Source organism: Bombus vosnesenskii, unplaced genomic scaffold, assembly GCF_011952255.1.
Source record: "Bombus vosnesenskii isolate JDL3184/JDL3185 unplaced genomic scaffold, Bvos_JDL3184-5_v1.1 scf7180000013297, whole genome shotgun sequence".
In the NCBI taxonomy this organism is placed as follows: domain Eukaryota; kingdom Metazoa; phylum Arthropoda; class Insecta; order Hymenoptera; family Apidae; genus Bombus; species Bombus vosnesenskii.
Window position 1 is genome coordinate 1,240,993 of NW_022882947.1, and position 16,308 is coordinate 1,257,300.

Genomic DNA, 16,308 nt, shown 5'->3' on the forward strand with positions numbered 1-16,308 from the left:
AATTAATTAATTTAGAAATTAAAGAATGAAGTATAATAATAACTTGTTCAGTACTGAAAATTGTTTACGTTATTTTAGTGTTAATTAAATAATCTATGAGGCGTGATTTAAAACAATTCACAATTAAGCTTTGTTCTGTACTTTGTTTATACGTAACTAAAAGTTATATGAAAACAAAAAGAATATTTCCTATTCGAGCATCAGTAATAACGATAATAATTAATGATCAATAATAGTTAAGTACTGTATTATTAAGTATCGTATTATTTAAAATAGAAAATACTTTTGTAAAAATAAGTGAATCATATCTTTAAGCATTTATATAAGTTTTTTATGCAATCGGAATTTCAGTAACAAGAATTATCTTAAGTAGGTACACAGCTCTATAATGAAAAAATATATTACTGATGGGAAGTAAGAAATATCTCGTCCTTCGTTGCTTAAGTATAATACTATACATTTAGATCAGTTAAAAAGACGTTAACATATGAAGTACGTCATACTATTATTAAATTATTTAGTTATACGTCATTAACTTCAATGCGTATTTAAGAAGTCCATCGTATTTAATGAAAATTTAAATTCTACTTTATCTGTCTACTGTACTATATGTCGTATTAATAGTATATGTTAAAGATAATCGTGTGTATTATCATATAAAAGTCATTGATCGCTAACTAAATAAAACATCTCCACGCTTCAAAGTACAATACATTCTAAGAATAGTCGTAGTGTATATTTCATCATTAACGCGTCCTAGAGTCCTATAAGTATCAAAGTTATGAGGCTATTATTTATTGATAGTCCCATATATTGTTGTCTTTCATTTCTACGTTAAAATAATCTCGTCAGCAAGTACCACCGGGCTTGACGTTTAATGAATACTGTATAAAAACGAAAACAAATCATAGTATCTATATAACTTTTGGCATGAATATACCGAATACTGTCTGTCCACATCAGAAGATGTCTTTGCTAATTGCGTAGACGTTTTCATGATGTTATTCAACGTAAATTCATCTAGATACTAAAATTATATTATTGTTTAAGAATAATGTCGGTGAACTACGAGTAAAACGTTAAGACAGAAGTATGATTTCCGCGTATCAAGAGTGTTGGTGGCATATCTTTAGTTAAAGCTTCCAGCCATGCCATGTACAGTGGGGCTGAAACCGCTCCTTTCCTTGGCATTGGCAACGACCTGCAATTTAACAAAATCATTTGTAAATAACTGCTTGTTTGTTCGTTTATTAATTTCGTAAGTCGCCTAGTAAAATATGCACTTACATTACAACCAACGTGGATTGACTGGAATTCTCCAATAATAATTCTCGCAGTCTGAGTTGCCGGTACGTCTTATCTTTTAAAGACTGAAGTTCAATTTCTGTTACACAACATTCTGCAACGAGATATTGAAATTATCATTTCAAGTAGCCTGATAATTATTGACGTTTGAAATGATCATACTGATATATTTCCTTTGTAATAAATAAACGATCTTTTTTCAAATAGGATAGATATGTATTTGTAATCTGGTAAAATACCTGTGTTGTCAGGCTCGTTTTTTCGGAAGTCAGATATAAGTTTATCGAAGAAATCTAGCGTTTCTTGCTTTGGTTGAACGCTTATGTCGTCTACCATTTTCAAACTGGTATATCTTATCCTGAATTTTGCCATTATCTCGGCCATTCTGTAAATTATTAATATACATGATCGATGATCACGTGGATTATTTCCAATTAAAGCTATTTTTAATTAAGGAATTCTTTTGTCGAAGATACGAACAAAAAATCACTTGTATTTAATCTACTCGATTATACGATTATTTATAAGTATATAAAATCTAGTATAAAGTATAAATCGAATCATACTTTTTTTGGACATTTAACTTACTCCTTCTCCTGGGCCACTATATCTTGTTTGTGATTGGCCAAAGCGAAAATTCGCATTTTACAATGCTCCCAATTCGAGCGTGTGCTGATTATATAAGGAAGAAGAATCGTCAAACCTGTTGAATAAAAATGTCTACCGCTTAAAAATGAGTACACCTAATTGAGAAATTAAGTAAATATTTTAGAATAAGTAACGTGGTTCATTGAAGATTTTTGTTAAATGCATCGGATACAAAAGCGACGCGTTTTTAATACGAAACTATTGAAATCATTGAAAGATTATTCTTCGAAAATTAATATTAATCTCATTCGGTTATCTGCTGGAATACGTCAAAGGTACATTGTTGATTAAATCATTTAGATGAAATAGAAAGACATCTATATCATATAGATTAATTAAATATAGATTAATTGAATACGACCAGATAAATATATCGATTAGTGATATTGATTGTAGACACCTGTAAACATTTTATGAATTACCTCCATCGTCGTACAACCACCACACGTCGATTGTACCATTCTTGTGCTTTCTTTGGAAAATCGCTAAGCGTTCAGGAACCGGTGTCATCGCATGCCGTTTCTCCCTGTAGAGATAATTTAAAATATAAAATAACATTTTCTGATTAACACAATTACCAAAAATACAGATGTAACGCTTAACGTCTGTAGATGCTCATTGAAATTAATCTTCACCTACATTAATTTTTCTATCGCGTGTTTTCGTTTGTTCTTCAAATGGTCACGAGCACTTCCGTGAGTAGGCGAATCTCTAACAATTTGTGGAGCGTCTACCGGCACGAATTGCGTTCCTGAAACAAAATTATATCGATCGGTATAATGAATTTCAAATGAAGAATTCCAGGTGGAGTTCGAACGCTGCTAAACATCACGATAAAAGTAGCTAAGGTAAAGGAAAAGTGATTTTTTAACGAATCTAATCATAACCTGATCGATCGAACTCATAGATACCTATTGTTGGCACGCTTTGCACCCTTGGAATTTGGCTGGACATTGACAAATTGCTATCCACGTGCATCAAAGTGCTTCCAGTCAAATCGTAGCTACTTTGCGCTAAAACACCATGTTCGTCATCCCCATTGGCGGTTGCAACTTCCGAACAATCTAAGCCCTCCGCGATTCGTAACATCGCCACCGCTAACTTCTGATCGAATGCGTTACTAGAAACGGTACAAAGTTTCGTTATATTCTCATTATCGCGGACACCGTGATAAACGCTAATTGACTTACTGAAGAACATTGAAATATTCTTGCAGATCCTTGTGGTTACACGTTGACCAGTGTGTTTTGTAACCCATTAAAACAACGTTCGGTGCCAACTTGCCGACACCTGTTGCTTGCATCAAAGCTGATGCACCACGTTCGAAGCTTAAATCCTCCACTACATGGTAGAACGACTTTATACGTTGTTGATGTAACCATGCATAACCGTTTCTCAGTCGCATCGATCGTAAACGGTACGACAAACGAGTCTGGAAAGAGACGAAAGTCGTTTTTGTTGATCTTGGGTGTTTGAAAATCCAATTTAGATTCTCGATACGAGAGGATTCACGACACTAGTATGACAGTGGAAGATAAAAATATCATCAGAAAATAACTGGTTGAAAAAATGTGGTTACAGCGACTAATCGGAAACGCAGTATTTTAGGAATGTTTAAAAGTTAAAGTGTCTAAATCCACTTATCTAAACCACGTACTGGGTGTATTTCACCGGAAATCAGTAGCGAATGGTTTTTCGTGATGAGATTTGCCAGATGCAGTAACGCTGGTCTGGCGCCAGGAGCTCCGCTCAGTGCCAAAATTTGTGGAGCATAATTTTTGACATGTTCGTCGATAGAATTCAATCTGCAACGTTTAATTTGAACATACATTTGAGAATTATGTTATATCGCGAGGCAGTTGAAAATAGAAAGTACGACGTCAGATAAAATAAATTGGTAAATAGCGCGCTTTAAACGTGTCTATACGAAATGGTAACATCGCGTACATGGTACATATTTGAATTTGACCAACTTAAGAAAAATAATGGAATTATAATAATATTCTTACCGATAAACGATAGAAAGTGCTGTCTTGTAGGTTTGTGCTTGCGTGCTGCTACCCCAATTCACGTCTGGTTTCCGATACACCACTATCAGATACAATGCGAAGATGATGACGAACGTGACCAGCGAAGTCACCCAATCAATGAGGAACATTATGGACACGCACGTAATAAAACCGAACAAAGACAACCAGGTGTTGTAATACTGTAAAAAAGAAGCTTCACTGAATTTCCCTCCTTGTTTGATAGCCACTGATTATTCAAGATGTGCTCTTAAAATATCTTTTTACTTTGGTTACTCACTCTGAATGTGGGTCGCCATCCAAGCGGCCGAATAAGCGCCGCGTGAAAGGTGCAAAAATTAATTAACGCGTACGATGCCAGATAAAAGTTTGAGATTAGAGGCGCGACCACGTTCAAGTTTGCTGAAAAGTGAGATGATTTGTATTACTTCGCTATTTTAATTTAAAAGCTAGAAGTCTAATATCGGTAGTTGCAAATTTCTCGATACCTATCAAGAGGAACAACGCTGCTACGAAGAACGTGAGCACGTAACCACGATAAGGTTCACCGTGTTTCCCGTAACTTTTGCTGAAGTAAATCAAACCGGGATAAATTCTGTCTTGTCCCAGCGCCTGTATCAATCGTGGTACCGATAGCAAGTTTGTCAACGCTGTAGAGAGGGTTGCCGCGAAACAGCCGGCGTAGATCAACGGACCCCATACCGACATAAGTTGCATCACCTACGAGCAAAGAATATAAAACCACACTGTAAATCTATTCGCTGGAAGTTTTTAGAAAAATAATAATCGGCTCGCTCTGCGATCTATTTAAAAAATACGAAACTTGAAACTAAAGTCAGCCGAGTGATAAGTTCGCAACTTAAATAGATAGACGATAGCAATTTTTCCAACTTTCGCTTTAATTTCATTTTATTTTCTTCATTTTAATTTCTTTCTCCGTATAGTTTTGATTTTAATATTCGATAACGTTTTAATGTTAATGTGTTTTAAATAGTGTCCCAGGAATTCCGTACCGAGTAACTGTTGTGTAATCCGTAAGTGCAGTTGACGTTCGGAATGCAGCTTACGATCGTATCATTTGCACCGACAAGCCCACTGGCATCCCTTAGGGCCGCTCCACCAGCGAAGAAGACAAAGGTGACATAACTCAGCATCGAGATTAGCAACGCAAGAAGTGTTCCGATCGGTATGCTGCTCGCTGGATCCTTTAAATCGCCGGAGATATTGGCGCCAGCTTGAATTCCCGTTACAGATGGAAAGAAAATGGCGAACACGGAGAAAAACGTTTGGTTGCTGTTCTCGGAAAAACGATAATCCGGGCCCAGGTTGTTCATGAATACTTCAGCTGAGAATTTAAGAAACGATTCGTTCAGAGATAATTGCGTATAAATAGGTTTTTGTGTAATACACTCCTATAAAGTAATCGTATTTGACGTACAGGAAAATCCAAGAAATCCATATGCTTCTTGCGTCGTATTCTTAGGTCCTATGATAGTACCAATCAGAAAATCGAAAATAGCTGCGACGATGATGGCTATAAGGAAGTTTTGAGCCTGAAAGAACTCGTTTTATCAAACATCTTAAAAAAAAAAAAAAAAAAGAAAATATTTGGAAGTTAGAAGCATTAAATTATTTACATATACAGCAGAGCAAAACACGGACTTGTACGACACACGAAAACGATTAATTTTTCTATCGAAATACATAAAATAAATACCTTTGACTCCCATTCCATTCCAATCGCGCAAATCATGATCATAACGATCAACGCGATTATTCCGACGATTCGAACGTCGTTTACCCCATTGTCAATGATTTGCATGTTATGCTCTCGTAACAAATCGTTCAGGGAGTCGCAGAAACCAATGGTATTCATCGATGCCGAAACTGCATTTGCAAATGCAAAAACGATCCCTACCGAGGCTCCAAATTCCGCTCCCAGAGTCCGTGATATGATGAAATATATACCACCTATAGAAATTTCAACTTATACGTCATTGGACTTAACGATTTATTTAGAAATATAGTAATACGATTTTCTTTCGTTTCTATGGAAGTAAATAGGGGGGGAAATGAAATTCGTGAGGAGGAAAGAAGTTTCTCCCGAGAGCTTTTACGCGAAGATCATCGAATTAAGATTTACAGCGTGTTACATACGAAAAATTTCGACATTAATTGAAATATTCAAAATCCAGTGTCTTTGAACATATAGTTTGAAAATGATGGCTCGTATTAGAATTCTGTCAGTTTTAATAAGATCGAAACGGTATTCCATAAAAGTGGATAAGACAAATATTAGAACAGAAAGAGATCTATCAGTGGGAAATTTCTCATAATGTACATATTTGCATTTTTTTTTTATAGGCAAATCGTTGCAACTGGGATATCGCGCGGTTATTTTTCAAGGACGGCTTTCCACTTCGTGGAAAAACCAATTGTCAATGTTCGACTCTGGCGAGGCGAATGTAACGACTACAAAGTACATGGCACCACTCCTTGGAAAAAGGAAAAAAGAGGACGAGAAAGAACGGGGGACCCGTAACACACCTCCCTTTACTTCCCCATTAGTACTAATTGCGCTCAGGCTAAGCGTTGTGATGACGCAGACAGCTGCCGATATTCCGATTATGATGATGCTCTGCAGTATGCCCGCCTGTGCTACTACCCATGACAGCCGCAGGAAAAGCATTACACCCCATATATTGAGCAGACATGGTATGAGGACACCCTGGATCCATCCTAGTTTTATTCCCGTGTGTCCTTGCTGAGTTACTCCGATCTGACCAGCCTCTATATTTGGGTCCTGAAATTTCCAAATTTATCTCTCTATTGCCCTCTGTTAAATCGGTGTATACGAGGTGTCGTTCTTTTCTATAAAATTCTAATCGCGCATAGTTTCATCGAGATTTCGTATTCAACGAAATTCGATGAATTTTTCCAAATATTAACTAATTAACTAATTTATAATTGGAACATTTTAGGACTTCCATGTTACTTCTCTCAAATTTAATATCTTTCACAGAAGCTTCAGTTAAAGAGGGATTCTCGTGCAACAAGACTGAAAAATCGATTTTTTTTTTGATAAATCAATGATACAACACTTGGAAAATGTTCCTAAAATGTTGCAGTCGAATTCGAAGAATTACGAATAAATAAACGTAGTTGACACCTTGTTTACACAAGTCGAATTTACGTCGTTTCACTTTGGAGGAACGGTGTAAATTCGGCTTTAGTAACACAATAATATGCCCGCGATGTTCGTGCAATGCAATATTGAGATGGACGGACAATGTGATAATCCGTACGTATGCGATCGTTGTTTATCTTTGAAGATTGCAACGTATGCGATAGTTTTCGCCAGAGGATTTGGAAATACAGAGTCCGATCTTCGTATTGTTTCGAGAGTTCAGAGAGTTCAGAGAATTGAGAGTAGTTTTACATGGACGAAGAGGATACCAACAATTGCGTACAATTCGATATAACATTTAAAAGAGATAAATAAGACAAATTTTGTTAGTCTGTGAATGTATCTTTGTACCCGAAAAATGATAATCTCTTAACGTGAATAATTTACCGAAGAAAAATATGGATAAATAATAATCGGATAAACGCATTATGTCGCGTTTCATTATCAAACCTATTACAATGACCTTCGAGAACGACGGGGATTTCAAAATTGATATCTTTTCTAATTTCTCTCGCAGCTGGTATTTACTGCTGTGTAAACTTAATATACTGTCTCCCTCACGTCTCTCGTTATAAGTTCGATCGTCCTTGCCGAGGGAGGCAGCTCCTCCGGGTGTTATTTGACTCTACGACGAGACGAGTCGAGATTAGCTTTATCACTTCTAATGTACGCGTTATGCAACGTTCACTTCGTTTCCTCGAAAACAGTACGTCAATCAAAGAATTTGGAGTATCTCGTATAATATTTGGCAATTAATTCTCTTCGTGTTGAAAATACCTTTATCCTGCTCGTTAGAGAGCACTCGACAGGAATTTTATCTTAAATGTACAATGGAAATGCAAATGAGAAGCGGAGAAAATAGTTCACCTGTTCGAGTCTTTTAAGGAACGCGACGATTCTTTAAACCGATTGTGAGTCATCGATGAAAAATACTCGGTTTCTACGAACAATTGCACGTATATATATATATATATCTAATGAATGTTGTTGCATTTGCACTTCTAATCCCTTCTCTGTCGCGCGTTTCATTCGCACATTTGCAAATGGGATACGTGACCTATATTCCTACACGCGTTGTTAACACTTCACCGACGTGTATAAATTTACGTATTTCCGATTATGTCGAAACACGAAGCCGACCATACTATTTCATCCCCTTTATTCACATTGCGCTAAAGCGTTTTCTGTTATAATATTTGAAGCAACCGTCGTTAATAACTATGACGTGTACGCGATTTAATAATGTAGCGTTTTACGTTACTTGGAGACAAACACGATGGAAATATATCACAAAGGATAATTATGACGTAAAAGAGAAAGGGAGAAATTGGCGAATCTGTCGCGAGATCAAATTTATAGAATTTTATGTTCACGTTTAACGGTGACCCCGTCTACCCGTTATAGTACTTTGGAAACTGCAGATTTTTTTTGCCACGGAATTCTCGCGCGATCGATGAGACACATTATCATCGAACGTATTCTATTCAACGAATGAAAAATAATTAACGCACGGATGCGAGAACCTCGACGATTACGAGATATTTTTCGATGCATTCGATGATATTAGAAACAAGGGGTAGTACGACAAATGTCTACAGGGTGTGGCAATCTTACCTTTATAAGATTTCCTTCGTGCAGGGTGCTCAGCGATGGCCTCTTAGCACGACGACTCAATCTACAAACAGAAACGTGCCTGTGAATTTCGGTAATGGTATTAGTGAGCCTACAGCGGCTAATTAAGTTAGGATAAACTGTCGAACGATTTGAGGAATGGACAATTAGATAATGTTCGGCAGGAGAATTTTTCACGAAATTGGGAACAGTATCCCTAAAATCATGGAATAATTAACAAGATCTTCCATGTAACGTTGGATGTGAAATGAAACTTTTATCTCTTGCGTTTTATTATAATACCAATGGTTCAAGTAATAGTTCAAACGAGATGATTTATTTCCAGAAGCATATCCATTGCTTTATCGCAAGCGTTTAAGATTTAATTTAATAAGAGTTACAAATTGTAGTTCTAGTGACAAGACTGTAGTTACATAGTCGCAGTTACATAGAAAGAAATTACAGAACATCCGAGATATCCACTACTCGGTGGTCGTATACTTTCTGTCAACTTTCAAAGACATTAAGGACAAATGCTACGCGAGAAAATCGATCTCAGGGAAAAAATTTGTCGCAGCTGAGAAGGAAAGCACGTAGGAGGCAAGTACGTAGTAAGTGATACTGAAATAGACGTCGAGAGTTTCAACCTTGTTGAAAGCATATTATTGTTTAATTTTTGAAGATGAACATTTGATAGGAAGAACGACATACTTTAATTTGTTACAGAAATAATCTCAATTATAGAATCTTTGTTCGAACGAGATTTTACTCCGTAGAAAATAACGGCGAAACCTTTGAGAACTGTGAATTAAATATGTCTAATGATTTTTATTAACTGTGAAAGAAACAATTTAACGATCGATGGATAACCAAGTAATTTTATTGCGTCGCTAAAAGAAAAAAAAAGGCAAATTATTTGCTCGTTTAGAGGAAACGGGTTTTTAAATAACGTTGCAAAAAATAGCTAATTAGGTAGGAGATTCGTCCCTCCGACCGATATTGAGAAATTAACTGTTTCGTTTCGTCAACAAAGTATCGGAAAATCATTAATCTCTTAAACGTAAAATAGAAAAAATACGTACACGTTATTGTGAAACATAAAAATAGCTTTTCTCGCTGGGACAATAATAATGGTAAAATTACAATAAATCGTCGTCTGTCGGGCAAAGAACGCTCGCGCTGTATCCTTTAATTTAAAGTCGATTCTAAACGCGTAGCGTTATTTTCAACGAGTCACTGTGCATCTTTTCGGAATTTTTGAGGATTTATTTTTATATTCGATGTTATAACCTGTTTCTTCGAATAAACGCATACAGGTATTATTTTTACGGTATAGTTTCGCACGCCCCCACACACACAAATACACATACACATACCTATAATGATCTAATCGTGGCACCACGTCCCACAAGCCGCTAACGTTTAGGGTCATTGGTGATCTCTTGTTATTTTGGCCTCCACTAATCACCTCATCATCCATAGTTTTAAGTACAAATCAACAGCGTCTCGTTGAATCTGCAATGATAAGGAAAAAGCGCTTTTAGTTTCAATTATAAGCCTTTACAACGAGATACTTGTATCACACAATAGACGCGGATAAAGGCGAGAAAGATGTTTGACAAATTGACCGAGATCGTGATCATTTTACGTTACGTAATTTACGCCGTTGATGTACATTCTGTAGAAATCTAATAAAAGATTTGTCAGATTGCTGGGACAACGCCAGTAGAATTGTAACCGAGTGCGTGTCGTTCGAGTGACGAAAATACGATCACCTGTGAAATCTAAAATATTTGGCAAACTGTCGCGATAAATGTGCCAAAGTGTGAGCGTGCGACGATAAGTTTATTATCATTCCCGGAAATAGGAAATTAGTAAAATCGAAATGTTCCTGTAATGCCGCGTAGCGCGTGCACTTAGCGAATCGACTTAATCGTTTGAAAGGAATTCGCGTTTCGTCGAATCGCCAAATTTAACCCTTACTCGCCGCCGTGAACGTATCAATCGAGTATCCAGGACGCGTGAAAAATCAAAAGAGTCTTTTATTCTACGGCGTAGACTCGCTACGTGCAAATTCATGTAATACGAATACCGTGAAAAATATTCTCTAATTAGCATCACTCTTTGAGAAAATCCTCGCATTATCGTACTTCCTGTTTAACATTCGACGAGTATTAACGCGAAAATTTGCTAGATTATAGCTCTGTGAAAATCTACGTATCTATATCAAACGAAGAACAATCGTTTCAACGTTATATACCACGGTCATTTTTATCTTTCTGAAGGAGAAAAATGTGAAAGGGTCGAAGAACAGCGTTCCGCGCGTTCCAGGCGTCGCCATCGATCAACCAGAAAAACGTATCAGTCAGAGTCGAAGAACTCATGATTCACCGTCCTTCCTCGTTCGATTATTCAAATCTGCCAGCTGACTTCTCTCCTAAGATAATGAGAGAGACGAAAAAACAGAAACAGGACGGTGCGCGCATACTCGAGCTGATTCCACCGCCTGTTTACCCGCTCATCCTTGTAGCCTTCGCGTATTTTTGAAGATCGTCAAGTCAGAGAGGCAGAAAGTGGAGTCGCGTGTGCGCGGAGGTCGACGGAAAAATAGATTTTCGAAGAAAGCCGCATCCGTTGCCTGCAAGTTCGAGCGAAAGCGTTCGAGCCCTCGCGAAATACTTCGCCTCTTCCGTTCGTCGTTGCGTCGTCGCGAGAAATTCTCTCGAAACTATTTGGCCATGATCCCGGAATTCGTAACGCCTGGCGAATGGCTAAACTCGAGTTTCATTCATCCTGACCCTACCGAGAATATTGACACTACGTTTTCAGAAAACTGTCCTGAGAACAGAAGGCTGGCGCCAATAAACGCCAGCACGCGTTTCTAAGTCCTCTTTAGACGAGGTGTGGTCGAATCGTTAAAATCTAATCTGATAATCTTTTATAATAATTTATTGACGCGTACAAAGATTATTATAAATAGGACAATGTTCCTTTATTTCAATATTTCCAATGTTCCTAGCTTCATTCACAGTTCTAAGCGATTTTCGATATAGAAGCAAGGGGATGAAAATCGATTACCACGTTCGAATGCAAGTTAGTCGCGCGAACTGAAGGATCGAGGTAAAATCGACATTGGAAAATAATTAACCGCTATCAAACGACACGGTACTCGAGTTTTTGAAAAGTTAATGCTCAAAGAACGTCCGTAATTAGTTCAGTTATTTGAAACGGCATGCAGCCTGTTGTATATATTGTAAACGCAAGTGTCGCAGGCGAATAATTAAGCAACATTATCGCTACTTTTAACGCATATCTTTGCGCGTCATTTGCACATTTTTATTCATTACGATAGCGAACTCAAAATATGATGACGCATACGGTGAGTCATTTGAAATTACCATGGATAATTTTTGAATTGGATAATACTGGAAGAATTACCGTATCGAGTGCCAGTTACTCGTCTCGATACGAGATATTTATCACGCAGGTTTCGTCCGTGAGAAATTTTTAAGAACGCTATATCCTTAATATCGAGTTGATCTTCCATTTAAAAACATCTATTAATTTTGTTACTTCGCTTAGTTATAACTGCACGATATCATATGGTTTCTGTATCTCCGTATATTCGGTAAGCTTCTTTTACATCTACCTTGAATCGTGTGATGCGTTGCGGTGCGATGCCAAAGCAAATAAATTTTCGACACATTTTTCCTACCGGTTTCTAGCTTGGTATCTAGAATTTTGCCAAACAGCTCATGCCCATGACCGTGATCGTGAACGCGAACGTCAAATATAAATAGAGAAATAGAACATATTTCAAAATAAGGATAATTTGTATGTATCTTTGGCCAGTTGCGTTAAATTTATATTTGAGTGCCGTTGTTCCTTTATGTTCCATAAAATATATCTCTATACTACTCCAACGTAATTAAAGTTCAATTCAATGTTTATGAAATGCAACAGATAATAGCGAATTATCTTCAAACCTAATCTCTAAGGATTATTATTTGATTAATCTTCCAACACACTGTTACGCTATTGTTTTTGTACTTTAGAAAATTTTTTCGATCGACAACTCGACGTTGCTTATCGTTTCAACTTTTCAATTGTACTGCTTCTCTTTGTACTGCAAATGAAACACGGGAACAATCGGTATCGTCGCGTCGTAATTCACTTTCTTTGTACGATCTTCCCTTCGTACATCTTCTGTACCATAAATATTAATAATTGTTACAAGTTTGATGGAACGATAGCATCGACTGATCGATTCAAATTCATTCGCAGCAGTCGAACTGAATAATCGAATAAAATCAGTAAGCGTGAACGAAAATAACGTAACGTTAAATGATGTTGACCGAAGAGACTTTATCATCCCTTTCTATGATGTTTTCACAATCCTTATCAAAACAATGGAATGCTGAGCTCGAACGTCTGGAAAGGAATGCGATCTAATCAATCGGAATAATAGTGCAATGATTAGGATTTTTAATAAGTGTGTCATTTATAGGAAATTTCTAATGGACGACATTGATGCGATCAATTCGAACTTAGAAGAAACAAGTTTTCTTATGCGCCAGTCTAATGATTCGATCGGCTCCTTAATGAAATTTGAAAAAGAACGAAAAAGAGAAAAGCTCGGCGACGTAACATCGATAATTAATCATCGATATGATCGATCATACGTGAAAATAATATTGGAAAAAGAGTGCAAGGTCTTCTCGAAGAAATTGTAATTTACCATATCGTTTTGTCTCGTAAACTGTTGGTGATTACTAGCACGACGGATAAAAATAGCGTTGTACTGTTCAAAAGCATTATTTAACAAGTCAGAAATTCAAGGCAAACTTCGGCTGTAGCAACGATATCATTTACGGTTTGCTGCATATTTCTACGTGAAAATGCCGGGAAGTTTCTCACTGAAAAATATCTAAACTCGATCTTCTATCCGCGTTATTATTTTCGTCGATATTCTAATCTATCAAAATTTTCAAGTTTCAAATTTACGTACGAAGACGTTTGTTTCGATGAATACAAATGCTGGAGTTTCTTGGCTTCCGAATGTCAAGCATCGAGTCGAATAGAAATAAGCGAGTCTGAACCAAAACCGATCGGAAATTTGGCTGATTCTGGTAGATGGAACTGATAGAAAATCGTGGTATTCTTAAAATTTGTCTGGTCTTCTTCGAATTTCATCGGAATATAGTTACAGAGATAAGAATTTAAAAGTATAGAAGAAATCGAAGAGAACGTGGGAACAGTAATAATATAAAAGGGATATAATTACGGTAACATAAAGACACGAACGACTGGAATTAAAATTTGAAGAAGCTGGAGTTAAAATGTGGGTTAAAATTCACGGATACCGTGGCAAGGAAAAAGTTCGCGAGATTTCTTATTCGAAAGCATAACTCTGCGTTTAGCAACACGCAGATAACAGTTTACGCTAAAAAATTCTTGATTACGTTACGTTCTCTATGTATGTACGACCTTGTATACATTGTATACAGACACGTTGGAGGGTTTATAGTGGACTCAACTAGTTTCGAGTCTCGGTTTAAGTGCGTACGCCTGCAACTCAACTTCAAAGTTGTATACGAAACGTCGTGAAATAAGAATTAACACTGTAACATGGACTTATTTTTCTTTGGTAAATCGTTCTATTTTCGTTTCCGCCATAATTTTCGTTCGACTTCGGTATCGTTGATCGCGTGGGCGTATAAGGATTCTGTTCGAACTAACCCCGTGTAAATTCGCATGAACTAGTATATTCGTTTTAGCAGCGTTGTTCATTTTATTACATTTTCATTGTTATTACTAGAATATTAATTATAAATTGCTATTATCAATTTTATAGAATAATAATTAGAATATAAGATAAGTAGAGTTACGATTTGATAATGAAGAATTGTATTCCAACGAACGTGACGATTCTTCTCGCTATAATGTTTCAAATGAAATCAAATATAATAACGTGTGATAGCGAGTTTAAAAATATTCGCGACAAACAGAGGCAAGACTTTCATTTAGAACATATTCACGTTGTTACAGTGTACAGTTATTGAGAATCAATCCGCGTACATAAATGGCTCAAATTAGCATCACAAAGTTACCTTGTCCCACAGTATGAACATCTAATATGTAAACCTCTTCGTTGTGAAAGTAATCCAAAATTACACTTTACGCAATGTGTAGCATCGTTTGATCGTAACAAGAGATAAGATTTAGGCTGAGTTGATAAATCAATCAACGTAAAAAAGATTTCAATATTTATTAGGAATCGCAAACTAACTTGTAAAATGGCATTAACCCAAATATCGTGCGTAAGTTTCTTTTCTATGTTTTTCAAAATAACGTAACTTTTCTCTAACGATCCTCTTATCTCTTACGATCCTAAGAAGACATTACGCACGTTTGGATTAATTCTAAAAGTCTAATTACGTAGACGATTCTTGTTTCAAACGTAAACCTCGAGACACGCTCTCAGACGAACAACGCCATTTTACTTATCGATAAATTACGTCAAACTGTCGCGATAGAAAAGCACCATACACCTGTCCACGTAGCCATAAGAGATTTGCACGTGTACAAAAAACGAATAAAGAACAACGCGTATCTCTTACATGCTTTCCACCCAATTTTCACCCTGTTGCGAGGCACTATATCGGGTATCTCTCAAATATCTTAATAACGTTAGATCTACGATGGATTATGTCAAAATTAGAAAAAAAACTGCGATATCCTTTTCACTCGACGATGTTCTATCGAGCCGCAATTCGCGAGAGAGAAAAAAACGAAGCATTTCGGCGTTCGAACTTCCACCATTCCTCCATGCACTATGAAAAAATTGAACGTACACGTTCCAAACGGTTTACGAAACGAACAAAAGAACACAGCACACTCGTCGATCTATCCGATCATGCAAAAGCACAGTGCACAAGATCTATGGCAGAAACGCGTGGAAAAAGAAGAAAAAAGAGAGCAGAACGCGAGAAGAAAAAAAAAAAAAAGAGAGAAAGGACATCCTTTCGAAAACGGATCGCAAAACGGAATTGTCACTCACGGGATGCCGAGGCTGGCAATCGAAACGGGAGCCTGGGAACACGATCGACCGATTCACGGATCGCACGCGATCCACTCGGCGACGGTATGACCGATCAGCGGAGATCCAACGCGAGCCACTGAACACACCGTGCAACACTCGAATCCCTCGAGCCGGCCGACATTAAGGAAGGAAGCATGCGTCGTGCTTCCCTTTCCCCATAAAACTCTTTTAAACACACGCGTGCACATCTACTTAAATACACACGCGGTTGTATGCGCGCGCGCGTATATCACCGCCACCACAACGCTGTGTAACACACGTCATACGCGTGTCCGCACGCGGGGGCTTCGGCTTCGCAAACGCGCGAAAGAATAACGCGCCCGCAGAAAGAAGAAGGAGAAACTTGGTTTATTGGCGAACGAGTCAAAGACCCGATACCTGGAAATCGATTCCGTATCAATTAGTAACGTTGTATCGGCGTCGCCCAA

The 16,308-nt window shown here is 37.3% G+C and overlaps 1 protein-coding gene across 1 annotated transcript; it reads right to left on the reverse strand.

The window, feature by feature from the left end:
- Positions 1–106: 106 nt before the first annotated feature.
- On the reverse strand, positions 107–16,029 carry LOC117233507 (bumetanide-sensitive sodium-(potassium)-chloride cotransporter). Its single transcript, XM_033493863.1, has 19 exons — positions 15,839–16,029; positions 10,155–10,293; positions 8,782–8,842; positions 6,528–6,783; positions 5,698–5,951; positions 5,419–5,533; positions 4,994–5,325; positions 4,469–4,700; positions 4,261–4,382; positions 3,963–4,162; positions 3,611–3,758; positions 3,144–3,385; positions 2,865–3,073; positions 2,593–2,704; positions 2,376–2,479; positions 1,894–2,008; positions 1,545–1,690; positions 1,288–1,399; positions 107–1,201 (listed from the first exon to the last, which is right to left on the reverse strand). The coding sequence occupies exons 2-19, from the start codon at positions 10,256–10,258 to the stop codon at positions 1,066–1,068; spliced, it is 3,000 nt and encodes a 999-aa protein (XP_033349754.1). The 5' UTR covers positions 10,259–10,293; positions 15,839–16,029; the 3' UTR covers positions 107–1,065.
- Between the last annotated feature and the right edge of the window lie 279 nt (positions 16,030–16,308).

Excerpts from the sequence above, each read along its gene's own strand:
- LOC117233507 (XM_033493863.1), bottom strand. The coding sequence starts at position 10,258 with ATGGATGATGAGGTGATTAGTGGAGGCCAAAATAACAAGAGATCACCA. Across the intron at positions 8,843-10,154 it reads CCACGATTAGATCATTATAG|ATTGAGTCGTCGTGCTAAGA; the intron begins GTATGTGTATGT and ends TTCTGTTTGTAG. Across the intron at positions 5,534-5,697 it reads GAATGGAATGGGAGTCAAAG|GCTCAAAACTTCCTTATAGC; the intron begins GTATTTATTTTA and ends GAGTTCTTTCAG.